Source organism: Phyllostomus discolor, chromosome 8 (assembly GCF_004126475.2).
Source record: "Phyllostomus discolor isolate MPI-MPIP mPhyDis1 chromosome 8, mPhyDis1.pri.v3, whole genome shotgun sequence".
Classification (NCBI taxonomy): Eukaryota; Metazoa; Chordata; class Mammalia; order Chiroptera; family Phyllostomidae; genus Phyllostomus; species Phyllostomus discolor.
In genome coordinates this window covers 71,061,113-71,087,573 of record NC_040910.2, presented here as the reverse complement: position 1 = coordinate 71,087,573, position 26,461 = coordinate 71,061,113, and the positions used below count along the sequence as shown (strand labels likewise).

The 26,461-nt window shown below is 47.7% G+C and overlaps 3 protein-coding genes and 1 non-coding gene across 6 annotated transcripts; 3 read left to right on the top strand and 1 right to left on the bottom strand.

Annotated features, from left to right (window-relative positions):
* Positions 1 to 1,694: 1,694 nt before the first annotated feature.
* Positions 1,695 to 3,292, bottom strand: SAT2 (spermidine/spermine N1-acetyltransferase family member 2). Of its 2 annotated transcripts, none has more exons than XM_036033090.1 (6): positions 2,974 to 3,292; positions 2,786 to 2,837; positions 2,571 to 2,654; positions 2,365 to 2,466; positions 2,197 to 2,237; positions 1,695 to 2,072 (listed from the first exon to the last, which is right to left on the bottom strand). In XM_036033090.1, the coding sequence occupies exons 1-6, from the start codon at positions 3,103 to 3,105 to the stop codon at positions 1,905 to 1,907; spliced, it is 579 nt and encodes a 192-aa protein (XP_035888983.1). In that variant the 5' UTR covers positions 3,106 to 3,292; the 3' UTR covers positions 1,695 to 1,904. The 2 variants fall into 2 exon arrangements, with proteins under 2 accessions (XP_035888983.1, XP_028390221.1); XM_028534420.2 differs by having other exon boundaries at positions 3,040 to 3,288.
* A 1,440-nt stretch (positions 3,293 to 4,732) lies between these two features.
* Positions 4,733 to 7,655, top strand: SHBG (sex hormone binding globulin). 2 transcript variants are annotated; one of them, XM_036033084.1, is made up of 8 exons: positions 4,733 to 4,915; positions 5,060 to 5,151; positions 5,327 to 5,516; positions 5,819 to 5,980; positions 6,217 to 6,376; positions 6,511 to 6,647; positions 7,020 to 7,224; positions 7,489 to 7,655. In XM_036033084.1, the coding sequence occupies exons 1-8, from the start codon at positions 4,787 to 4,789 to the stop codon at positions 7,635 to 7,637; spliced, it is 1,224 nt and encodes a 407-aa protein (XP_035888977.1). In that variant the 5' UTR covers positions 4,733 to 4,786; the 3' UTR covers positions 7,638 to 7,655. The 2 variants fall into 2 exon arrangements, with proteins under 2 accessions (XP_035888977.1, XP_028390330.2); XM_028534529.2 differs by having other exon boundaries at positions 4,734 to 4,897.
* Positions 7,656 to 8,663: 1,008 nt separating this feature from the next.
* On the top strand, positions 8,664 to 8,800 carry LOC114515439. Its single transcript, XR_003686189.1, has one exon. It is a non-coding gene; the product is annotated as a U11 spliceosomal RNA (small nuclear RNA).
* A 6,860-nt stretch (positions 8,801 to 15,660) lies between these two features.
* Positions 15,661 to 22,054, top strand: ATP1B2 (ATPase Na+/K+ transporting subunit beta 2). Its single transcript, XM_028534533.2, has 7 exons — positions 15,661 to 16,495; positions 18,347 to 18,475; positions 18,818 to 18,922; positions 19,023 to 19,228; positions 19,464 to 19,520; positions 20,321 to 20,419; positions 20,523 to 22,054. Exons 1-7 carry the CDS (start codon positions 16,384 to 16,386, stop codon positions 20,685 to 20,687), a joined length of 873 nt encoding a protein of 290 aa, XP_028390334.1. The 5' UTR covers positions 15,661 to 16,383; the 3' UTR covers positions 20,688 to 22,054.
* The last annotated feature ends 4,407 nt before the right edge of the window (positions 22,055 to 26,461 follow it).

Sequence of the window (26,461 nt, the reverse complement as noted above, 5' to 3'; positions counted from 1 at the left end):
GGGTGGAGAAAGGGGAGCAGCATTTCAGACATGGGAATGGCATGTGCAGAAGGCCCAAAGAGAATACAGTGCATTTTAGGCACTTAAGAGTTTAATATGGTTAAAACTCACAAAAAGAAAACATGGCTGGGTGGGGTGGTTTGAGCCAGACCTTGGAAGACCTGAAACATATTTAGAAGTTTGGACTTTCTGCTGAGAGTAGGGGGAGCCATTACAGGATTTTCAGTCAACTTGCCTTCTGGTAAGATTACTGTAGCTGGAGTCTAATGGTTGTGTAACAGACCATCCCAGTTTGCCTTAGGACTACTAAATATATAGACAGGTTGGGAGGAAGATACAAATATGGATAGATTCATACATGGTTAGATGGATACTGAAAATGGGGATTAGATAAAAGTTTACACACTCAGTGTTGAACCTTGCCCCAAACTTATTCACCAAGCTCTAAGAATACCTACAACCAGGCTTATATCCTCCAAGTGGAAGTTTGGAAAATTCTTCTCTTGAGAAATCTGATCAGACCAAAAAAAAAAAAAGTCTAATGATACTGACACCAAGGTATCCTCAGGTAAATGGTCTAATGGATTACCTACAGTAAAGTCCACAACAATATGCCACTATGCTTTCCACAGACACACAGATTTCAATCAGTACTTTAGTGTGCCAATCTTATATACGAGCAGAAACTGAGGATCGCCAGACACTTATGGAAACCCTCCAAAATGAAAGATAGAGGCCAAAAGAAAAAGAAAAAAATAAGCCCTGGCTGGTGTGGCTCAGTGGACTGACTGCAGGCCTGCAAACCTAAAGGTCAACGGGCACCTGCCCAGGTTGCAGGCTAGGTCCCCAGTGGAGGTGTGCAAGAGGCAACTACACACTAATGTTTCTCTCCTGCTCTTTCTACCTCCTTTCCCCCTCTCTAAAAGTAAATAAGTAATAAAAAATGTTTTTACAAAGAGTTGGGGCAACCAGCTGCGTAGTCCAGTTGGTTTGAGCATCATCTCGCTATGTCAAGATTGTGGGTTTGCTCCCCAGTCAGGGACAATATAAGAAACAACCTATAGCCCTGGCTGGCGTAGCTCAGTGGATTGAGTGCGGGCTGCGAGTGTCGCAGGTTCAATTCCCAGTCAGGGTACATGCCTGGGTTGCAGGCCAGGACCCCCAGCAACCGCACATTGATGTTTCTCTCTCTATCTCCTTCCCTTCCTTCTCTAAAAATAAATAAAAAAATATTTTTTAAAAGACTTGGTTAAAAAAAGAATCAACCTATAAATGCATAAATAAGTGGGGAAACAAATCAATTTTTTTTCTCTCTCCCTCTAAAACATCAATCAATAAATTTTAAAGTTGGGGCAAGTGGTCCTTCCCAGTGCCCTTGAAATGCTGCCACCAGATGGCAGCCTACTCCCCAGGCCCGCCTCAGTCTTGGAACCACCGCAGATCATCCAGATATTGGAGGCCTTTGTCTCGGTCCCAAAAGTGACCAACAAGCCTGACGTGCCAAGCTGGCCCCCTGCTCTTCTTTTCTCTATATTCCACAGGCCAGAGCCAAGAGTCTGGCTCACTAAAAGTGAAAGTCATCTTGGGCCCACTTTTGCCCCCATGAGCCACATCCACTGACCAGAACACTGAGGAAGAATCATAGAGTGGCTGAAACATATCAAATCATCAATTCCTCTACCCAACACCACATTAGGACATAGAAATTATCATTTATTTTTCATCCTCAGTAAGCAGGCAGAAAGACTTTTCCTTCAGTTCTGCTCTTTCTGTACTTTGAGAACGTTCACCCCTAATTCTCCTTCCTTCAGGGAGGTCTTTAGAAATGGAGGTGGTCTCTAAGGAGTGCTCGAGCTGGTGAGGAAGGATAAACTCATATTGGGCGAGATCCCCGAAGGATGGCATCACTTTTCTGCCAACTTCTTCATCACCTTTCCTTCGAAGCTAAAGGAGTGCCAGCCCTCTGCTTCAGTCAGATCTTGGGCTCCTAGAACCTTGTACAAGTCCATAGCCCTCTTGTTCCAGTCCAAGACTAACAGGCGGAACTGGGAGCAGCCCTTATCCAAGGCTACCTGTGGGAAAAGACATCACTAACTTTCCTGGGAAAGGCTTTCTCACCCTCCATTCAAGCTTGGGTGCCTCCCATACACCTTTGTCTTTCGAAGGCCAGGCTTGTAGTCTCATCACACTCCTCACCTCAGCCACTTTTTTGATTATTTTGGAACCAATCCCCTGACCTAATGTGGGGGGAAAGACAAAGAGAGGGATTGTGTGAGTTGAAGGGGATCAGAAAAAACCATAGGCTGGGATTAGATGATAGGTTTATGGGTTGCTTTTCTCCCACCCCAGCCTCAGCCTCTGTACCCCGGTATTCCGGCTTAACATAGATGTCTTCCAGATAAATGCTGCGTCCCTTCCATGTGCTGTAAATGAAGTAGTACAGCCCATAGCCCACCAGACAGGATCCTGAAAAAGAGAGAGAAAAGAGAGGTCAGGCCCCTGGGTGCCGTGGGGAGAGACCTCTGAGGCTGACTGGAGAGGAGACTGCTGAAGTGGATGTGTGTTCTTACCCTGTGGCTCTCCGGGGCTGGGAAGACTCTCTGCTACCAAACAGTAATAGAAGGGATTCTCTCCAAAGCCGTCTGCCCTCAAGTCTGCACAGATGTAATTGTGACACAGAGAGAAAGAGATCCCGGGTGTGGGCCCAGCCAGGAGCTACTGCCTGGGGAACCCATCCCTCACTCCCTCCCAGCTTCTGTCAGGACCCAGGTGCTGAGCCCCCAACCTTCTTCAGAGATCTTCACCTGATCCGCGAGTTCCTCAAACTCAGCTAGTTCCTATGGCGTGGGGACAGAGACCAGATTAGCGCCGGAGCACCCCGCAGCTCCGGGAGTAGACCCCAGGGTGCACTCCTACCTCTGCTCCCACCACCTCCTCCCTGCTCCCACCTCCTCCACACCCTCTGCCTCCTCCCGGTCCCCTCCAACCTCGACGCTCTGAGCCTCTCTGAGACCCTGTTTTCTGGCCCGCAAACTTAACCCGAATCAGCCTCAGAATATTTCCACAGTCTTCTTCCTTGGCCTCTCGGATCCGAACGAAAGCCATCGCAATCCCCACAAAGTCCAGGACCCCCACTTCCTTTCTGCAGGACCTGGCGGAGGGCAACTGGGACCCTTTAAAAAGGCGTACAAATTAGGACCGCTGAAAGCCAGAGGAGCGAAGCGGTGGCGAGAAGCACAGGCTGGAAAGCCGAAACGCGATCTAGCTACCAAGGGGCCAAGGGAGAGGCGGTTCTTACTGCCTAGTGGTCCCTAAATTCTGCCCCAGCAGTCGCTCACCAGCCAATCAGCTTGCAAGGTAGACACGTCCCCGCCCCCTCCTCTGCCCTGCTCTTCTGGGCGGTGTCTCGTGACTGGGCGCAGGTCGAGGCCTGGCTGCTGAGGCTCCCTCGGTGTTCGTGTGGAATGTTTAACCTGCTTCGGAGAAGCCCCACGGCTCAAAATATCTCGGGGTCCTTCGGTACCTGAAATGTGCGGTGGTTATCTGCTCTACCCTTTACTCTCACTTACCCATTCAAGCCTATCCACACCGTTGAGACTCCCAGCTTTTGGCTATGAGTTTTTGGGTGGCTCAAAGTGTTTCTTTTCTGGGGCCATTTGTATTTTTTTTTAAGATTTTAATTTATTTATTTTTAGAGAGAGGGGAAGGAAAAGAGAAAGAGGGAGAGAAAATCAACCTGTGGTTGCCTCTTATGTGCCCCCTACTGGGGACCTGGCCCACAACACAGGCATGTGGTCTCCCTAGGTGTCCAACTGGTGACCCTTTAGTTCACAGGCCAGCACTCAATCCACTGAGCCATACCAGCCCGGGTACCATTTGTATTTTAAAATGGGTGAGGAAGAGGGGGATGAATTTCTGTGGGTAAATGGTTAGGCCTTGTAATAAATGAAGAAAAGAAGATAATACAGTATCCACTAAATCACACTCAGAGACGATACTTCCCTATAAGGCAAGCCTCCAAGGCCTGGGGAGGCACTCAGAGCGTGTACCAGGCACTGTGCCTGCATTTTCTCAGTTAATCCTCATTATAGTAACAACATAAAGTAGGTACTATTGCCCTGGCTGGTGTAGCTCAGTGGTTGAGTGCCTGCCTGTGAATCAAAGGGTCACTGGTTCCACTCCCAGTCCAGAGCACATCCCTGGGTTGTGGGCCAGATCCCCAGTAGGGTGCACATAAGAGGCAACCACACATTGATTTTTCTTTCCCTCTATTTCTCCCTCCCTTCCCCTCTCTAAAAAATAAACAAAATCTTAAAAAAAAAAGTAGGCACTATTTTTCACATTTTACAGACAATGACATTAATGTACACCCACAAAGTGACCTGCCCAGGTCACTCATCTAGATATTTGGGCTTTGGTGCCTTGGCTCTAGTCCTTACTAGGATGCTTCTTGAGGAGCAGGACAGGACTGTCTAGACAGCCTTCCCAGGTGGGCAGAGGCATAGAGAACCCAGGTTAGGCTCTAAGGGAAGAGAGGGAAAATGGGATGCCCTCTCTCAGCTCAAAGTTTCTCCGCAGTGGGGGAAGGTAGTGGAGGAACTCTGTCCCTCATCCCCATTTGTCCCCTCAGAGGAGTGGTAGGGTCAGTGTCCCTGTCTCCTGGCCCCCCTTCTTCCCCCAGGGCAACCTTTAACCTTCCACTGACTGTGCAACCATGCTCAAGGCTGCCTGCTCTTACACATTCACTCCAGAGTTGTCTGTGCCACAGAGAGGACTGCGGCTGATTATGGAGTACAGAGGTCCTCTGGCCAAATCATGTTGGCTGCTGCTACTGCTGCTGTTGCTGCCATCTCATAACCACCAGGGACAGGTTCTGAGACAGATTCCCCCCACCCAGGTGCAGGAGCGGGACAGGGCACTCAGCCCATGCGTTTAAATGAACTACATTTGTTTCTACCTTTTTCCTTTCTTTCTTCCTCTGACTCTGCAGCACTGCCTCTCTGTCTCTCTGTCTCTGAGATGTCCTTATTCCAGCTTGTTTATTTTCTTTCTTTGACAGGAGATCCAGGAGCCTCCAGCTGTGCACCTCAGCAATGGCCCAGGACAAGAGCCTGTCTCCATCATGACCTTTAACCTGACCAAGATCACAAAGTATAGAGTTGATCTAGTCCCTTGACCTAGTCCCCTGACCTTATCGTCTCCATGAGCTCTTCTCTCTTCCTTAGCTCACTGTCCTTCTCTCCCTTACCTCCCCACCTCCACAAGCCACACATTTACCCTCAAAGGGCACACTCCATACACAGCCCTTTCTTCTGTGCCTTTCCAGAAGCTCTTCCTTCTTTGAGTTTCGCACCTGGGATCCAGAAGGAGTGATTTTTTATGGTGATACCAACCCAAAGGACGATTGGTTTGTGCTGGCACTTCGGGATGGCAGGCCTGAGATCCAACTGTACAATCAGTGGGCCCAGCTTACAGTGGGCGCTGGACCCCGGCTGGACAATGGGAGGTGGCACCAGGTAAGCCAGACCTGGTCCTGAGGGGAAGGGTATCTTGAGCTGGTCTAAGGAAGAGGAACAGAATCAAGTTATTGGGTATCCCATTGCCATTGTCATCTCATTTAATCTCCAAAAAAAACCATTTTTTCAGAGGGGAATTCTAAAGCTCAGTCAGTATATAAGTGACAAGTCCTAAGTGAGCCAAGGATGCTAGCTGACTCCTCAGATGCATGTTCTTTCCACTATACTTGGCTGAATCTGAAGAAATTAGTGCAGGCAGGCCCCAGAGGCCACTGACTCTGCTTCTCTCCTCATTTCTGCAGGTAGAAGTGAAAACCCTTGAGGACTCAGTGCTGCTGAGGGTGGATGGGGAGCAGGTGCTGCGTCTGAGACAGGTTTCTGGGCCTCTGACCAAAAACTCCCAGCCCATCATGAGGATTGCTCTAGGGGGACTGCTGTTTCCTGCCTCCAACCTCCGGTTGCCGGTAACTGCATTACAGGGGTGGGAACATAAGCCAAGCTGGTAAAGCACTGATGCCTTGGTGGCCATGAGGGTCTAAATCCACACTTGCAAGAAGAGGGGATGGGATAAGAGCTGCAAGGGAGAAACTGAATGCATGTGTCTTGGAGGGGAATAAACTGAAGGTGAGGAGGCTGGGACTGAGCCCTGATGTCCCAATTCCAACATCCCTGCGTCTTCCCTGCCCTCCACGGGCTCTAGCTGGTACCTGCCCTGGATGCCTGCCTGCGCAGGGATAACTGGCTGGACCAACAGGCTCAGATTTCAGCGTCTTCTCCTACTAGCCTCAGAAGCTGTGCTATAGAATCTCAACCTGGGATATTTTTCCCTCCAGGGACTCGTGCAGAATTCAACCTCCAAGGTAAAGGCTATTTTTCCCCCTCCATGGCCAGCTCTGTGTTTGCCTTTTTCCAACTCCTTCCACCACTAGCCCCCTCCCCCCATGAATCCCCAGGTTTGAGGCCTCAGGAGGATAATTTCTCTCCTGCTCCCCAGATGTTCCTCAGCCTCATGTAGAGCCCTGGACCTTCTCTCTGGACCTGGGACTTCAGTTGGCAGCAGGCTCTGGCCACCTCCTTGCCCTTGGGACCCCAGAAAACCCTTCTTGGCTCAGCCTTCACCTCCAAGATCAAGTAAGAGGGGAGAAACATCTATTTGTTGTTCCACCTATTTTCATTGGTTGATTATTGTATACGCCTGGGCCAGGGATCAAACCCTTGGTGTATCCAGAAAACCTTGGTGTATCCAGACAATGCTCCAACCAACTGAGCTACACAGCCAGGGCCACAAACAGTTTTTATTTAGATTGTATGTTTACTTGGCATGTGTGTGGCTTTATGGGAAGTCAAGTGGGGAGAAATGAGGTGGGATTTAGGAGGTGGGAATGGCCAGTAGGAGGTGTAGCTAAGAGGCAGAATTAAGGCAGCTAGGGGTGGGGCCACAAGGAATAGATATGGTTCATTCTTTCCTCCCCCACTTATGTCCCTGTTCCACACACTCTGCAGAAGGTGGTGCTATTTTATGGGTCAGGGCCAGGGCTGGATCTGCCCCTGGTCTTGGGACTCCCTCTTCAGCTGAAGCTGGATGAATCCAGGGTACTCTTGAGTCATGGGCCAAAGAAGATCCTTGCTCAGCCTCCCATGGGCCTCACCTCCCTTCTCAACCTCTGGGCCCACCCCCAGGGGAAGCTCTTCCTGGGGACTTTGCCAGGTAAGTGAGAATGATGTTCAAGTTCCTCATCACACTATTGGAAACAGCTAAAGGCAGGGGAAAAGATAAGAAAAGAGTGCATTTATAGGGGAAGGAAGCCTTTGGGAGCTCAGAAGAAAAGGACACAAGAAGAGAGAGGATAGGGGGCAGTGGGAGGAATTGCTTTAAAAAACTGAGTTTGGAGAAAGGAAGAAAAGTGGGGAAGAGCTTCTGGAGCCAAACCACCCTAATGTCCTAATGCCCCTCCATGCCTCCTCTCTCTAGGAGAGACCTCTTCTGCCTCCTTTTGCTTGGATGGCCTGTGGGCACAAGACCAGAGGCTAGACTTGGATCGGGCCCTGAGCAGAAGCCAGGACATCTGGACTCACAGCTGTCCCCAGCACCTAGGCAATGGCACTAACACCACCCATTAAATCCCCATCTAAGAACTCTCTTTGAATGTCACTCATTTATTTACTCAACAAATATTTATTGTACATGTGCAATGTACCAACCAGTCATGGTGCTGAGCACTGGGTTGTGTTGATACGCAAAAACAACCATGGTTTCTGCCCTCTTGATGCTTACAGTCCCTTAGAGAAGGCATGTACTCATCAAAAACTGACAAATAAGTGGATAACGGGAAACATTGATAATGCCATAAAGGAGGAGTCAGGGAGCTGAGAAAGTTTGTAGACCAGGAGCCTTAACTTAGACTGGGGATCAAAGAAGCATCTTGAGGAAACAGTGAGGATCTCTTGAGGATCTCAGGCTGAGATTCCAGCAACAGTACCCATAAACATGCATGCCAGATATAGATCACTTTCTGGGAGCCAGGAGCCCACCTCCTTCTCCAGCAGATATCTATGCCCTTCCCTTTGGGACTTTAGCTTCCTCTCTCTGAAGATGGTCCTGAGGGGTCAGGGGGAAAGGGAGGAGAAACTGAATTCTGTTGTCCTTTAAACTGGCCTGTGCTGTTCAAGGAAGGAGCAGCAGGGGGCATGAGAGAGTCATAGAGAGATGGGGGCAGGGGTTTTGGCAAAAGGGGTGGAGGTAGTAGGGAGAAAAAGGGAAGAGAGCAAAGGAAGCAAGCCGCCCCTATCTCTCCTAGTCTTGGTCCATTTGCTGCACTCGATTAAGCAAGAACCGGCTTGTGCTAGTCCTCACTGGGAAGAACAGACAGATTCAAGAACATCTCTGCCCCCAGAGAATATGGTGACTCAGCCCTCAGCTTTCCAGACCTTTGGGGAATCCTGGTCCTCCAGCCCTTCCCAGGGGCACCCTCCTGCCTCAGCCCCCTGCTCCCTGGAAAACCCTCATGACCATGCCTCCAGCCCCTAGGCCCCAGCTCCCATTCTTCAATCCTCTTGGGAATCTTTGTGTCCCCCTAGGGAGCCCTGGGATTGCAGCTCTGAGTCCCCACCTCTCATTCCTCTTCCGTTTCAAGAACTGTTAACCCTAAAAGGGGCTTCTGTCTGTCGCGAGTGGCACACGTAGGGCAGCTTGATTGCTCTACGTGAGAATCAACATCAAGAGATTTCAGAAGCATAACTTTTTGGCATCTGGGAAGCTGGTAATTCTTAGTCCTGGTACCTGTAAGGAAGACAGAGAGAGAGAGAGAGAGAGAGAAAGGGAGAGAGAGAAAAAGGAAGAAAGGAAAGAAAGAACAGTTAACCCATGGGCATCCAGTGTTCCAACCTCCTAGCTTCTTATAAAGATCTTCCTACCAGTAACACAGGCAACAGGGTGAGTTACTCACTGGACCTGCTGTCCCCTTCCACTGGCTTCAGCCAAGACCTGTGTGAGATCAGGGTAAGGAGGCTCCAGGGGAGTGTCTAAGGTAGAAGACGCAAATCTAGGGTCCTAGGCCCCTCCTTGGACCCACCTAATCTCAAGTTTGTAGGATCTTACAGCTGCCTCCATGCAGTTACAGAGATTCAGTAGTTTTTATTTTTATTTATTATTTTTTAAAGATTTTATTTATTTATTTTTAGGGAGAGGGGAAAGGAGGGAGAAAGAGAGGGAAAGAAACATCAATGTGTGGTTGACTCATGCCCACCAGGGAGGTCGTTCTGAATGGCAACTTCCTGACCTTGTGTGATCTCCCAGGGGCTGGCTTTTCACTCCTCCCTCCAATGACCTGTTTAGGACACCATGCCCCCAACCTCTTTCTCCAGCTTGCCCTAGATTCCAAGATTCCTGATTACCATTCAGAGCTGTCTACACTCTTTCATTAAGACTGACTTTGCTTTGACACAGACTCTGCCAGGCCCCCCCCCAAGGGCACCTACAATGCCTTCCCAGTGTCCCCTGCCTCTTCCACATCCCTAAAAACCTCTCTGGACCTTGTCAGCATATCCTGAAGCTTCCAGGCTTGGTTTACCCACTCACTTCACCCTCCCCTCTGCCTCTCTCTTCCCTTCTCTCCCTCTTGTCTTTCCTTCCCTCCTTCCCTTCCTCTGCCTCTGTTTGTATTTCCTTCAATTAACATTTATTGACCACTGACAGTGTGCCACACACTGTGTTGGGTAGTGCACAGGGACTGTAAAAATGAATAAGACTTGGTCCTGGCCCTGGAAAACCTGGGTCTTGTGAGACAGACAGATAGACGAACGTGTAGTGGAGATCTCTACTGAGTGCCAAGGAACCTGGTTCCAGGTTTTATCAGGAATCATCAAAGAGGTGAGTTTTTGAAAATGTGAACTTGAACAAATGATTAAATCTCTTTAAATTTCAGTCTCCCCATCTATAAAATGGAGAAGTTACCCTACTCATGGGCTTCCTGTGAGGATTTGATGCTATCATACAGGTCAAATGCTTAGCACAGTGCTGGGCATAAAGAAAGGGCTCAACATGTGAGAGATGTTGCTCTTGTTGATATCCTTAATCTTGTGCATATTTCTTGAAATACAAATCTGAACCTGCAGACTCATAGAGGAGGAGGAAGGGTGTGTGGTGTGGCTGAACCAGGGACAGGCTAAGATGGAAGGAGGGCAGAGTGCGGACATTCCTTGGGCCTTATGGTGAGAGGCCTTGTACGTCCTGATGAGGAACTGGAACTTGACCTATTCAGCGAAGGAACATCTGTTTTTCTTTCCTTTTTCTTTCTTTCTTATTCTAAATAAATTGTGGTGAAACACACATAACAAAATTTACCGTCTTATCCCTGACAGGTGTGGCTCAGTGGATTGAGCATGGGCCTGTGAACCAAATGGTTGATGGTTTGATTCCCACTCAGGGCACATGCCTGGGTTGGGGGCAAGGTCTCTAGGTGGGGACACATGAAGGGGAACCACACATTGACATTTCTCTCCCTCTCTTTCTCCTTCCCTTCCCCTCTGTCTAAATAAATAAATAAAATCTTAAAAGACAAAACTTACCATCGTAACCATTTTTAACTGTACAGTTCAGTGGCATTATGTATATTGACAATGTTGTGCAACCATTACCAACATCCCTCTCCAGAACACTTTTTTTATTTTCAAATTATGAGGGAAAATTTATTTAGAAACTTACAGAGGTAGTAGAAATGAGCCAGCTGGGCTTTGTAGGCTGAGGAAACAAGTTACAGAGGCAGAGGAAGGGCCCTTGCCCTTGGAGCTCAGGAGAAAGGCAAGTGTAACATGCTGGAATGGGAAGAAGAGGGGCAAGGGGAAGGCTTGCTCCCAAGAGGAACAGTTTGCCCATCTCCAGAACTCTTTATTTTGAAAAATTGAAACTCAGTACCCATTAAACAATACTCCCCATTTTTGCCCCACCTGGTATAGCTCAGTGGATTGAGCATCATCATTGAGAACTGAAAGGCTGCTGGTTTGATTCCCTAGTCAGGGCACATGCTTGGGTTGCAGGTCAGGTCCCCAGCTGCAGGAGTGCAGAAACAATCAATGTTTCTCACTCTCTTTCTCTCTCCCTTCCCCTCTCTCTGAAAATAAATAAATAAAATAATTTTTAAAAGTACTTCCCTTTTTCCCTCTTACCCTGCCTGTGTTTCAGAACTCTTCTTTCCTCTTCTAAGCCCCATGTTGTTGGGAACCCAGAGAGCTGAGCCCCTGGGATTGTATGGATTTGTGGGGGAGCATGATCAAGGGGCACAGACTTCATGACTGGCTCTAGATGTAGGAGAGAGGCTGTGGGGCTCTTGTTCCCTTTCTTGAGGTGCTGGATGGAGGGCAGTGATCAGGAAGAGTTTGGAGGTTTGTAATGACTGTACTGCCACCCATTTCTTAGCTTTTTCTCCTGTGAACACCAGTGGGGCATTTAGAAGAGTGTTCCCTCCTCCCCTCTCCCCCACCCTCCTCATGGTGATCCTCACCTACAGGAGAAGAAAGCATAGGCTGGAGTAAAGCTATCTCACTCTTACCCTAGAACCCACTAAATAAACAGAAGACATTTATTCATTCTTTTCCAAGTGGGCCGGGGTACAGAGACAGAGACAGCCAGCAGCCTGGAGGCCATCCCAGGCCTGTGCTAGCCAAATTGTGCACCTTGAGGGTAGAGTCCAGGCCTTGTCTCTCCAGATTAAGGCTGTCTGTCCTATTTTTATGCTCCTTGCTTGGTGAAGGAAAGGACAAGTAGTTTTCCTGAGGTTTCTTGCAGAGAAAACCCATTCCATATTTAAGCCCATTCAGCAACCAGATATTATCTTCAGTGGGATGCTTGGGTATACAGGATATATGCAAAGTCTAAGATAAAGGCCTGCTCTCAAAGAGCTTACAGTCTGGTTAAAAAGATAAAATACAGTCTTGGTTGGTGTGGCTCAGTTGGTTGGAGTATCGTCCTCTAGACTGAAAGGTCACAGGTTCGATTCCTGGTTGCAGGTTTGATCTCTAGTTGGGGCTGGTATAAGAAGGAAACTGATTGATGTTTCTCACATCTCTCTCCCTCTCCCTCTCTCTCTCTCTCTGCCTTCTTCACTCTCTAAAAGCAAAGGAAAAAAATGTCCTTGGGTGAGGATCAAAAATAAAAGATAAAATACACACAAGAGTTTTCAACCCAGTTGATCAAAACAAAAACCTAAGCATTAGCCTTGATTCCTCTCTTCTGTCATCCTCATTGTTCATGTCACCCTATTTCCAAAGTGTATCCTGAACCCAGTCTCCTGTCTCCATCTGCGAACCTGCTACCCTGGTCCAAGCCATCCATGTCTTCCACTTGGACTGCTGCAAAGCCTTCCGAACTGGTATCATTTCACTCCTCTGCTTAAAACAATAGAATTGCTTCCATGATGGTTGGATTAAAATCCAAACTACTGCTTTTGGTCTACAAGGACCTGTATGATTTGGTCCCTGCCTACCTCTCAGGTCTCTTGCTTTATCAAATCTTGCCTTCCCTCATTGAAGTCCAGCCTTTGCACTTGCATTTCCCTTCTCCTGGAAAGCTCTTCCCTGCATCTCCTCATGGCTCCTTTGAGTCACTCAGGTATCACATTATAAGTCACCTTTTCAGTAAGGCTATCTCTGACCATCCAGGCACTGTTTTTTTCTGCATAATATTAACATTATTTTATTTGTTTGCTTGCTTTTATTGTTGATTGTTATGGGAGCCACAAGAGCACAGAAACTAAACAGTGCCTGGTTCTAAGGAAAGGTTCACTGGATACCCATGAAATGAATGAATGGGAGCTGGAGTGAACTCTGAAGGATGAACTGCCTTCCAGGATGAGGAAATAAAGTGGACAAAGGTGTGAAGGCAGGAGTAGCTGCAGCCTCTACTAGAAGTGGCTGGTTCAACTCCAGCAGAGGACAAGTTGGGGCCTAGTAGGAAAAGGGCTGAGGAGACAGGCTAGCTCTAGATTGTGGAGGACTCTGAAGGTTAAACTGAAGAGTCAGGACTCCGTCCTATGAGGTAACAGGAAGCTATTGAGCTGAGGAGTGGCCTAATTAAACCTGTATCTTTAAAAAAAAATTTTTATTTAGTGATTTGAGGGGGGGAGAGAGAGAGGAGAACATTGATTTGTTGTTCCACTTAATTATGCATTCATTGGTTGATTCCTTTATGTGCCCTAACTGGGGACGGAACCTACACCCTTGGCATATCTGGACAATGCTCTAACCAACTGAGCTACCTGGCTAGGGCCTAAAACAGTATCTTGAGGAAATTAATCCAGAATCTGCTGCAGAAGGGACTGAAGCAGGGGCCAGCCACATAACTTTTAGGACCCACTACAAAATGAAAATGCAAGATTCCTTGTTCAAAAAGCAGGAAAAGGTGAAGTTCAAGGTACTGAAATATAAGATGTTCCTTTCTTTCACAATTCTTTTCTCGACTTCCCATGGCATTCTTTTTTAAAGATTTTATTTATTTATTTTTAGAGGCAAGGGAAGGCAGTGAGAAAGAGAGGGAGAGAAACATTGATCTGTTGCCTCTCACATGCCCCCAACCAGGGACCTGGCCCAAAACCCAGACACGTGCCCTGACAGGGAACTGAACCAGTAACCTTTCAGTTTGTGAGATGATGCCCAACCCACAGAGCCACATCAGGCAGGGCTCTCACAGCATTTTTATTTTTTATTTGTATTTATTTTTAGAGAGGGAGGAAGGGAGGGAGAAGGAGAGGGAGAGAAACATCCATGTGTGGTTGCCTCTCACACGACCCCCACCGGGGACCTGGCCTGCAACCCAGGCATGTGCCCTGACTGGGCATCGAACCAGCCACCCTTTGGTTCCCAGGCCAGCACTCAATCCACTGAGCCACACTGGCCAGGGCTCTCACAGCATTTTTAATTTGTGATTTAATGTTCAGTTAACCTTCTATCTTCAGTTTATTGATGAATATGGAAGGATGAAAGGAAAAGGAATTATGTGTTGCCTTAGCTTTTCCTTCTATGACATCATTGCCAGCAGAAGTGGTTGGCTAAATCAGGGAAGTAACATGACTGAGAAAGGATTTGATAGGATGTCTTGATCATCCATGTCTCCTAGAAGGCCATTACCTTCTTTCTGTTTTCAAAGCAAGTTCAAAGCAAATGGAAAGTTTGGCCCCTCCACTTTCAGCCCCTCTACTTACTCAGGTGTAGACACAAGACACTTCCCTTGTATTCACTTTGAATCTCCCTAAACTCCCATGCAAGGTGGGTCTACCAGAGTTCTGTGTTCATGGAGCTTCATGAGTAGCCTATTGCTCATATTGCCTCTGTTCACATGTATGCTCCATTGTCCCATTGGACTTCATTTACAAAGCACAAGTTCAAAGATAAAATTATGAAGAATTTCAAGATGGTGACAGTAGAGCACTAAACCAAGCACAAGGCCATTCTGAGCATGGGCCTTGTTTGAGCAGATCCCAAGTCCATGAAGTGAACCCTGGACTGGAAGGAGAGAGTTTGAGGGAGAGAATGACAGTCAAAAAGGGAGCTGTTGTCTTGACCGGCATAGCTAAGGGGGTTGGGCATGGTCCTACAAAGGGAAAGGTCCCCAGTTCCATTCCTAGTCAGAGCATGTGCCTAGGTTGCAGGCCAGGTCCCCAGCTGGGGGCATGTGAGAGGCAACCGATAGATGTTTCTCTTGCACATCAATGCTTCTCTCCTTCTTTCTCCCTCCCTTCCCCTCTCTCTGAAAATAAAGAAGTAAAATCTTTTTTTTTTCTTTTAAAAAGGGGGAGTTTTTGAGGACTACACCCAAGGATTTAGGATGAGAGTTGAAAAAAGAAAAACTCCATGGAAAAGTGACAAGATTTGAAGAGAGATGAAAAGAGATGATTATTCTTAACATGAGGTCTTTAGAGGCTCTTGTATCCCCCAACTAAACTGTGGGCCTCTTGAGCCCTGTGAGAACTTCGGTCTTACCTCTCCAGGGCCATGTTTCTCAAGTCTCTAATAGGTTTAGAGTACAGGATCATTGACTCAAGTGGGCCAATGAGGACAAGATTCAGACATGGGGTGGGAGGAGGCAGAACAACAGATCAGGCAGAGAAGCAGACCAGGCTCCAGGGCTGATGTCTCAGGGCAATGCTGGGGGCTGGGAAGGCTTCACTGACACAGGTAATGGGAAGACTGCAAGCTCTGAGGCTTGGAGAGAAACACGTGAAGGGAGAAGGGCCTGTGGGATTAGAGAGGAAGGTGTTGGGGGAAACTGGTAGCAGCTTCCACACGGGTATTTCCCTCCAGTGGTGGCCTCTATCCATCTATTTGTGGCCTGTTCTAACTTCCATCCTACTGGTCTCCCTAGCTGGTCTCTTCTATTTTTTGGTTTCTGGCTCTTTCTCTATTCTGTTCACATTCTGCCCTGGCTCCTGAATCTTAGCCTCTTTCTAACTCCCTGCCTGGGTAGCCCATCTCAGCGTGTATCTGCTTCCCTCTCAGTCTGTGTCTCTTTTGGGCAATCTTTCCTATTCTGTCCAGACACGCCCTCTATCCTCTACCCACCCTGAATCTAGTCCAGTACCTGGGATGGGGGTAGGGGAGAGACCTCCTAGTCCAGAAGAGGCGGTAGGGGGCGGGCCCAAGCCATCTATATTTGCATATGTATGAGGTTGCCCGGCCAGCAGCGGGAGGCGGGGCTTCTGGGGGTGGGAAGGGGGCGGGCCCCCCCACCCCCCTATAGCTGCTGACTATAAAGTCTGCTCTCCGCGACTGCCGGCCCCGCACTGCTGAGGAGCGGAGCGTTGGGCTGGGGGCTTCATATCCCTGGCTGACCCCAACTGCGCGTCCCCAACCCACTTCTGTGGCTGAAGCTACCACTGGTGTGGCGGTCTCTGCTTGGCGGATGAGTCTTCAGCGATCACTCACCCCCTCTCCACAGCCTCTTTGAATCCGGATTTCGGGGCGGCCCCCTCCCCCACCTCTCTCTTTCTGCCTCTTTGCGCCCCGATTTGTTCTGTGTTTCTCTCGGGTTTCGCTGCCGTTTATTTTTGCATCCTTTTTCGTTTTGCTTTTAGGAGGTCAGGTGAAGCTGCACTTGTACCCCTTCCCCTTTTTATCCTCCCGTGCTCTGACAACCCCCCTTTTCATCGCAGCCGGGGGCTCAGGATCTGTGCATCCCACGCTGCGCTGCCAGCAACCTGCAGCGCGTGGCCGTGCACCCCGGAATTTGCAGCAGTTGCATATCTGAAGGGGCTCTCCTTCGCCTCGGCTGCCTTTGCTCTCCAAGCATTCGGGTGCGTGGGAGGGGGGCTACAGCGTACCGCACCCCAGCTTCTCGGTAGTCCCCCGCCCTGCGCGGAACTCGTTCCCTGTCGCCAAGATGGTCATCCAGAAAGAGAAGAAGAGCTGCGGGCAGGTGGTTGAGGAGTGGAAGGAGTTCGTGTGGAACCCGAGGACGCACCAGTTCATGGGCCGCACCGGGACCAGCTGGGGTACGCAGGGCGGCCGCGCAAGGGGTGTGGTGGGGGGGTCCTCTAGGCGACTCCCGGGTGGCACGAGGTCCCGCCCGTGTATCCCCAGCTTCCTTCCCCGGTTCCGGGCGTCCAAACCCCCAGCGATGCTCTGGGCTGGGAGGGGACAGAATCGCCGGTCTAATCTCCCTGGCTGGCGCTGCGGAGGCGGAGAAAGTAGGTCACTGCAGCCTTCCCGCCCCCTGCGGAGCCCCTTCCAGCGGGGGTCGCGGGCTTTGCGCGTGTGTCCGCGCCACTGCGCTCTCGCTCGGTCTCGGAGGCGGGTGCGATCCACAGAGTCGTCCTCCTTCCCTCCCAATGGCTCCCAACTAGCTAGCCAAGCCCATCTATTTTTAGTTCGTGCCCACCCCCTGATCCCTGGGAACGTGCATGACAGGGCGGGTCTTGGAGAGGTGGGGGGTGTGTATGTTGGAGGGGGCAGCTCTTCATAGCGGAAGTTGTCTGCATCCCACTGTCAGTGTTTGGAACCATCTGTGGCTGCTCTGTGGGTGGGGGACTGTTGGGGAGAAATCTCACTGTGAGGTTTTTGAGTCTGGATGTTCCTCTCAGATGTCGCAGGCAGAGGGAGGACTGGTCACTAGTGGTGAGAGGTGTACATCATCTGACCTACTGTGTCTTTGGGGTTGGAGTGGCAAGACTCAGGATGTGTGGAGGGAGTTGTGTCTGGTTGGGGGTCTGGTGCTGGGCATGCATGCAGGTGACAGGTGGAATCCTAATGAAAGGGAATGCCAAAATGGGACGTCTGACCACAGGGGACACTGTGTGACACAATTTACAGTTCATCCATACTGATTGAAGGATGTCCCCATCAGCCCACCCACCTGGGGCCCTTAAGGTGGGTCCAATGCAGTCCTTGCCCACAGGGAACCTGAGGTCCAGTCCCTGGGATCGGAGGGTCTGTGAGTCCGTGGAAAAATCTGAGGAGGCTTCATAAGGGAAGTGTCTTCTGAGGTGGAAGGACTGGGGGTCCCCACTGGGTACTCACACTAGGCTGAGGAGTGACAAAGTGCTATCTCACATCCAGCAAAGACCTGCTCTCTGCTGGGAAGGCTGTGGGAGGTTCTGTCTTTACTCTCTGCCTCTGCCCTGGGTGTTGTGTGTGAGCGGGGTGGGGGGTGGTGGGGGTGGTGGGGGTGGTGGGGGTGGTGACTGTTGGAAGTTCTGGACAGCTGTATCTGAGAGATTTTGTAGCTAGCTAGGAGCTGTGTTCAACGTTTGTCTGCTGTGGGGCACCAGGAGAGAGATTTTGCTATTTGAGTGTGAGGATCCACACTCTGAGGGATGGGATGAGAGTTTTGGTTGTGAACTGTAGCCAGTGCCAGCTTAAAAAGTCATTGTGGGGGCAGGGAGAGGGGTCTAAGGGGACTAAATGGTAATGGAATAAAAATATAATGAAGATTGAATTTTTTAAAAAAGTTGTTGTGCTGGACAACTTTAACATGAGTACCAACCAATGCAGCAGTAACAGATATGCTTTTTCAGGGCCATGAATAGTTGAAAACTCGGAATGTAATTTGAGGTAGAATGACTGTGGCCTATACTTGGGGTTGTTCCAGCAATGGGAGTTTAGGTTTCCTGTGGCCTCCACAAGGTCAGGCTTCACTGTGCCCTAGGACCAGGAGGGGGCTGGGAGTCATGGCTGGAAGCCAGACACAACTGCCTGTTTCCAGCTTGTCTCATTTTGCTTCCCTCTGGGAAGGCCCTAAGATGTCCCTGAGGCTCTGTGAGCCTTCCCAATGCAGAACCTCTGAGTGTGTGGGATAGGCGAGGTTGTAACAGGAGAACCTGCTAACTCCGTTTCCCCCTCCCTAGCCTTTATCCTCCTCTTCTACCTCGTCTTCTATGGTTTCCTCACGGCCATGTTCACTCTCACCATGTGGGTGATGCTGCAGACTGTCTCTGACCATACCCCCAAGTACCAGGACCGACTGGCCACACCAGGTGAGTGATGAGGCTCTCTTGCCAGCCACCCTAACTGCTCTTGTGTCCCAAGCCTCCAGAAGGAACTCAGACTGAGAACTCAAAGTTCTCCGAGGTGTGGTTCTGATGTTCCATCACCATGTGCTGGGAAGTTCTTGAAGTCTGACTCCCCATTTCCCATAGCTGAGAGCTGTGTGATCTGGGAAGATCTTTTCCTCATGAAGAAGATCTCAGATCTTAACTCCATTCCTCAGTGTTAAGGACTAGGAACACTCCCTAGTGTTCCTTATGTCTGTCTTCCGTCCTCTGTGTGTGGTCTCACATCTTATATACACCCTGACTCCTGCCCTTGTCTGGCTATAGGCTTGATGATTCGTCCCAAGACTGAGAACCTTGATGTCATTGTCAATGTCAGTGACACTGAAAGCTGGGACCAGCATGTTCAGAAGCTCAACAAGTTCTTGGAGCGTGAGTGTGGGACTGGAGATGTGGTGTGTAGGACCTTGGGCAGGGGATTGGAGACCCTAGAAGTAGAACATCAGGCCATGCTCTTTCCCTACCTCCTTAGCTTACAATGACTCCATCCAAGCCCAAAAGAATGATGTCTGCCGCCCTGGGCGCTATTATGAACAGCCAGATAACGGAGTCCTCAACTACCCGAAACGTGCCTGCCAGTTCAACCGGACCCAGCTGGGTGACTGCTCCGGCATTGGGGACCCCACCCACTATGGTTATAGCACTGGGCAGCCCTGTGTCTTCATCAAGATGAATCGGGTAACCATGACCTTGGTCCCCAGGGAGAATGGAGGAGGGAGCTGGGGCTACCATCTACTGGCAGTTGCTTCTTTTCACATGGGCTAATGGGCATTAGAGAGATTTTTGGATATTCGAGTGGCTTAGAGAACAAGAAAGATGAGGCCACTGAAGGCTGAGATCCATGGCTAGAGGGCTAGATACTTGTGTCTTAGACAAGTTCTTTCTCCAACCCTCACCACTCTCCTCTCTCCAGGTCATCAACTTCTATGCAGGAGCAAACCAGAGTATGAATGTTACCTGTGTGGGGAAGGTGAGTTTTTTGGGCCTTGTCCATCTGCCCACAGGTTTGTATGCCACAGTTTCCATGCAATTCACTCATCTCTCCCAATCTTCTCTGCTCCCAGAGGCCCCGCCACTATAGGGATAAGGGGGTAAGAATGGGCTCTAATATGGCTCGGACTGCAAGGGGCTCCTGCCTCTCTTGCTCCTCTCTAGATGCAGAAGCCTGCTCTTGTATGGATAGACAGCCTCCTCCCTGACTCTATCCACACCCTGGCTTCTGGCTTCTCTTCTTAACCTTTCCACCTTCTTCTCTATTTGCTGATAACCATGTCTTCTGCTCTCCCTTCCATATCTTGTCTGTCCCTCAGTTCTTTTTAGGTATCTGGTAGCTGCTAATCTGTTAGCACCATCTGCCACCACTAAGTTGCCCTTAGAACCCCACTCCCTCCACCTCTGTCGTATCTAGAAACATCCTGCCAGCTCTTCCCTCACCCCTTCTCCTTGCTTCCTACGGAGCTCTTTCTCATTTAGCTGTCCTCTCTTGGCTCTGCTCCAGAAACCAGTTCCTGAGGATGGGGTAAGAACTTGAGGTGGAAGTGGAGTAAGAGGCTTCAGTATCATTAGCACCCTTCAGGACTTCCCAGCCTGTGGAGAGAGAGACAGGGTACCTCCTCCTGCTCGCACACAAACGCACACACAGACTCCAGCTCAAGGGAAACAGATTTGGACAGAATATTTGGGGCCCCAAAACAAAGGGAAGTCTGGCAAGCTTCTGGGCTCCTTCCATCCCTCACAAACCCTCTGTTCTACCCTCCTGTGCCCTGACAGCGAGATGAAGATGCTGAGAATCTGGGCAGCTTTGTCATGTTCCCTGCCAATGGCAACATTGACCTCATGTACTTCCCCTACTATGGCAAAAAGTTCCATGTAAGTCCTACGGGAGGCCCCAGGGTGGGAGTTTCTCCAGGGGGAGTGTGATCTTCGGGGAGGAGGCCGAGTCACCTTCTTTCTTTCTCCTTCTTTGGCCCAGGTGAACTACACACAGCCCCTGGTGGCTGTGAAGTTCCTGAATGTGACCCCCAATGTGGAGGTGAACGTGGAATGCCGAATCAATGCAGCCAACATCGCCACAGATGATGAGCGAGACAAGTTTGCTGGCCGAGTGGCCTTCAAACTCCGCATCAACAAAACCTGAGACCCCTTCCTTCGACCCCCCCTCCCCCACCTCTTTCCTATGGATGCTTCTGGAATGTCCCTTTTCCTTTACTTCTGAACCCAGCCTGATTAATGCACATTGTGACTCCCCCCTTTCACACATCTTCCACCATCTCTCGCAACCCTAGTTCGGTCAGAGACAGGGAGATGGGATCCCAAGGAGGTCACAGAGGAGCTGCCTGGTTTAGCTGTGAGTGGGGTGTCCCCACAGCTACCCTCCTATCCCCTGAGAGATACAGAAAATGCCTGCCCACCTGCACACCCACGCAGCCACACACACACACACACACTTATTTTACCCCATAGCTTCCAGGCAGGAAGGTGGTACCCGGTTCTTCCACTCCTAAATGCAGCTGCTGCTACCTTTCTTTGCCTCCTGTGCTTTTTCCCTCCCCTCATACACTGTTGCTGTCTTGGCAGCTCCTCCGGTGGATCTGTCTCCACCTCTTCTCCATCCCCACTCTCTTTCCAGGATGGGTACCTTAGGATGAGTTCTTTTCCCCCTATTTCCTGGCACATTCCTCTTCTCATCCTCAGGTGCCTATGTGAGCTGGGAGTGAGGGTCTGGAAGAGAAGTTTGTGCTGGTTTTTCTTGAAAATTCTCTTCCTGGTCTCTGTCACCCAAATAGGCAGTCCTAAGAGGGGCAATGTTGACCTAGGCTGAATATCCACTTTGTGTTTGCCGATGGCTCCCTTACTCCTGTCCAGTTTCCCAGAATATCCTTCAAATTCCACTTCCCAGGAGCCTTGGGGGAGGGGCAGCCATTTTGGATCTGTCCCCAGTGGCCACCTTGGCAACGTCAGCAGGCTATGGGGCCGTTCCACCTCCTTCCCCTGGCTCAGATCTGTCCCCACCATCCTCTCTGGCTTCTCTTAGCAATTTATCAACTAATCACTGACTTCTTCCTTTCTTCCACGTACCAGCCTGAAACTTGCAAATACCCCCTCATTTTAGGCCCTGAATTTCCTGGCTTTGTCCACAGATCCCTCTGCATTTTTAAACCACCTCCTAGTGATCATAGAATTGTAAAAGAGGGACCTCCTGTAATCTTGAGTTACAGAGGTGTTTGAATTTTCTCCTCCAGTGCCCTTCACTTCCTCACCTCTCTAATCTCACTTTTCTTCTTTGTGCTGCAGCCTCTACAACTACCCACTGATGGACCTTTCCCTTTTTTCTCTTGTCGGATCTGAGTTTCTTCCCTTTGGGTCCCCATGTTTTCCTGCACTCCCCGTGCCCCAGTGGTCTCTCTGCAGTTATTTAATGCCTGTGTCAGATCTATTGTAAAAAGAGGATTAAGTACAATAAAATGAGAGCAATTATATATATAAATATATATCATACACAGAGCCCTGTGTGTGGGTGGTTCCTTTCTGAGCATTTGGTAGAGCCCTGGGAAGGAGATGGAGGGGGATTCGGCAGATCCGGAGTTACTCAGGCCGTGAGCTTCTTCCCAGATTTGACCTCTGCTGTGCGGTGCTTCAGCAGCTACCTCATACATCACTCCTTTACCTATAGTATCTTGAGACCACACACTATAAGAGACAGGAAACCTATGTCTCTTTGTACAGCCATACTTATGAAGTGCCTACTATGTGCATTCTAGGCACCGTGAGGACACTTTTGAAACAGGCAGAGTTCCTGTCCCCAAGGAAGCTTCCCAGTTTAACAGGAGAGGTGAGGAGCACACGAGGAACTCATACCAGGTAGACCTAAATTTGCCTCAAGAAGGAGAGAAAGCTGGTGAGGACAAAATTCAGAGTAGTCAACTATTTCCTGTTGGGGGCTTCAAATAGAAGGTTTCTTAGAGGATTAAAGAATAAGACAGTTTGGGGTGAGAATAGCATCAGCAAATGTCTAAAAAGAAAAATTGACTAGCGAGAGAGATCTCAGAACAGTATGAACCTTATGATCTTAATTTGGTGTTAAAAAGAAAAGTACACATATAAGCATAGAAAAAGGGATGGATGGGTCTATACAATGTTTATTGAGGTGTATGGGAGGGGTTCACAACTAAATTTTTTGTTGGGGCTTATTTGCTTTTGTCTGCCATGAGTTGGTCTTAGTATTTGTTTTGAAAAATAGCTTTGCCCTGGCTGGATAGCTCAGTTGGTTAGAGTATTATCCTAATATATCCAGGTTGTGGGTTCCAAAAATCAACCAATGAATACATAAATAATTGGAACAACGAATTGATGTTTCTTTCTCCTTTCTTTTCTTTCTCAAACCAATCGATAAATAAAAATTAAAAAAGAAAGACAGCTTTATTACACATACATACACATATGCAGTTTTATCCTGAATGCATAGTTGAAACAACATGGATCACTGGGTTTTGGTCATTGTTGTTGCAAAATCGAATCATTATGCACTTTTGTGCATCTCACTTTCTTCACTTATTGAATTTGTCACTACGTGGCTCTGACCGGATGGCTCAGTTGGAGTGTTGACCTGAACATCAAAAAGTTGTGGGTTTGATTCCTGGTCGGGGCACTACCTAGGTTGCAGGTTCGATTCCTTGTCAGAGTGCACGTGAGAGTCAACTGATAGAGGTTTCTCTCCCTCCCTTCCCTTCTCACTAAAAATCAATAACCATGTCCTCGAGTGAGGATAAAAATAATAAATAAAATAAAATCAATTAAAAAACATATCCTCATATCCTCAGGTGAGAATTAAGAAAAAAATTGTCACTACTTCACCTGATAGGGCTCTAATAGTTTTTATTTTTTCTAATTTTTCTCAAATGGCTGTACATTTTTTCTGTTGGTTCATTCTTTTCTTAATTTGTCAAAGCTCCTTGACAGCTGAAGATAGTAACCATTTTCTACATTGTAAAATTCTCCCTGATTGTCTGCCTCTTGAGGTTGCCTTTTATTGTTAAAATATTAGGCTTTCAGATAGTCAAATATTGGTTATTTTTTAGTTTCTGGGTTTCTAGTCACTAGAATATACTTACTATTTTCTAGATTTTCTTTTGGGAAGGGGTAGGGCAGGATTTTAATTTCATTTAAATTTTACATTCACTTTATCTGGTTTATTATTATTATTTTTAAATCCTTACCCAAGGTTATGTTTATTGATTTTAGAGAGGGGTGTGGAGAGAGAGAGAAACATTGATTGGCTGCCTCCCATATGCACCCCAAACACAGATTGAATGTGCAACCTGGGTATGTTTCCTGACCATGAACTGAACCACAACCTTTAGGTGTATTGGAGGACGCTCCAAACAACCGGACCACCCAGACAGGGCTGGTTAATTTCTCTTTTGTGTGTTAATAAGAAGTCCAATTTTATTTTTCCAGTTCTGTCAGCTTCATTTAAAAAAAAAAAATCCATCCTGGCTGCTGTGGCTCAGTGGATTGAGTGCCCGCTGCAGAGGCTCTCCAGTTATACTCCCAGTCAGGGCACATGCCTGGGCTGCAGGCAGGGTACCCTGTGGGGGCATGTGGGAAGCAACTGCACATTGGTGTTTCTCTCCCTCTCTTTCTCCCTCCCTTCCCCTCTCTGTAAAAATAAATAAAGAAAATCTTTTTAAAAGTCCGTAATTTATTCCTGTTGAATTGAAATACCAGCTTTGCTCATCTGGTAAAGTTTCCTATATATTGAGACCTACTTCTGGGTTCACTACTTGCTGCCTGTGGATTGTTTACTACTCCATATACCAAGCTATATTGATCTAATTCCAGCTGTTTCATGTTTTTCGATATCTGAGAAACACTGATTTGTTGTTCCACTTATTTTTGCATTCACTGGCTGCTCCTTGTATCTGCCTTGACCAGGGATTGAACCTGTAACCTTGGTGAATTGGGATGATGCTTTAACCAACTAAACTACCCAGTCATGGCTCCCCCATTCTCTTTGAAAAACTATTGGTTATTCTTAGACACTTTACAGAAACACAAAACTAGTTGGGATTCTAATTGGAATTGCATTCTATCTTTATTTTAGAATTGACTTTTAGGATATACCCAGTTTTCCCATCTAAGAGCATGGTATCTTGTTTGGAGCTTGTTTTTTTTTTTTTTACAAGGTTTTTTGTGTTTTTTTTAAAAAAATATTTTTATTTATTTATTTTTAGGGAGGGAGGGAGGGAGGGGGAGAGAGAGAGAGAGAGAGGGAGAGAGAGAGAGAAACATCAATGTGTGGTTGCTGGGGGTTATGGCCTGCAACCCAGGAATGTAACCTGGCTGGGAATCGAACCTGGGACACTTTGGTTCCCAGCCCACGCTCAATCCACTAAGCTATGTCAGCCAGGGCTTGGTGCTTGGTTTTTGTCCTTAAGTAAATAAGGTCTGATAGATTTTTTCATATAGGTCCTGTGCCATTCTTTTGCTTGGCAGTCTCATTAAATGTATTCCTAAATGTTTTATTGCTTTCATAATTTTGAATAGAATATTTTCAGTGCTTTTACTTTAAAATATTTTTCCATCATGTTTTCCTTCCTAAATTCTCTTAATTCCATCTCATCTCTATCATGTCTTGAGTTTTTAGGCACTTGTGATCTAAAAAGTAGTTTCTTTTTTTCAAATCAGTATTATCTTTTTGAGTGCCCTAAAACCATTGTCAGTGGGTATCCCTGTTTACTTCTTGATACTAATTGAAATTATAGGATACTTATTGGTATTCCACTACTGTTTTTAAAAGAATGGCTGCTAAAATTTAGTCAAGTTCCTTTCAGCATCTTTTGATATAATCATATTTTCTTCATTAATTTGTTGGTATGAGTTACGGTGATAGATTCCCTATTTAATTAACCTTTAGCTCCTGGAATAACTCCTACTTCATTAGTACGTACACATATATTTTTATGGTTACCCCTACCTGTCTTTTTTTTTACTCTTAAAATTGAATTTATTAGGTAATATTGGTTAATAAAATTAAGTAGGTTTCACGTGTACAATACATCACCTGTATATTGTGTTCACCACCCCAAGTCTCCTTCCATCGCTGTTTATGTTCCCTATACCCTCTTTCCACCTCCCTGCCTTTCCCTCTGATAATCACCATACTATTATGTTTGTTTTTTCTTAATACCTTCACCTTTTTTATCCACTCATACTTTACCAGGTTTTAATATTAATAAAGTCAATTATTTTGCATGAATTGGAAATTTCACTCTTCCTATGGACCAGGGTAATTTAAATACCATTGGATCACTCAGTCCTTGCCCTCCCCACCCCCAACTCTCTGAACCAAGAGCTTGAGTTTTACTTTTTGAAAAAAGCCTGATTTTGGATCTATTCTTTTAATTAAGTTTGCTTTCTGTTTCAGTCATCATTTGTGTCTTTAGTTTTTAGGATGCATGCTAGATTTGTTTTTTTAAATAATGAAAACACATACAGTTACACATTATCCTCAGAGCACTTTTGCTGGTGTCTCATAGATTTGGGGATCCTGTGTTCCTGAAAATGGGGAATCAAGTTTTCTAACTTATTCTAAACCTTTATGGGGCAGGGCTTGGGCTCTTGAGACCAGGGGCCACGTCTGCCCTGGGGCCTCAGGACTCAAATGATACTGGGCACAGAGTAAGGCACTAGTGAATATCTGACTAGGATAGATAAATGAACAGTGAAGTGAGCAGGAGGGAACCAGAGGTTAGGGACTCACAAAAAGTCACACAGCTTATAGCAGGGCTGGCTTGAATATCCAGGCCTCACAGTGTTCAGCCCAGTAATCTATTAGCTCACTAAGGGACCACCAGAGCCAGAACGGATCTATTTCTGAAATATAGCAGAAGTGAAGCAGAGCTAGGGACA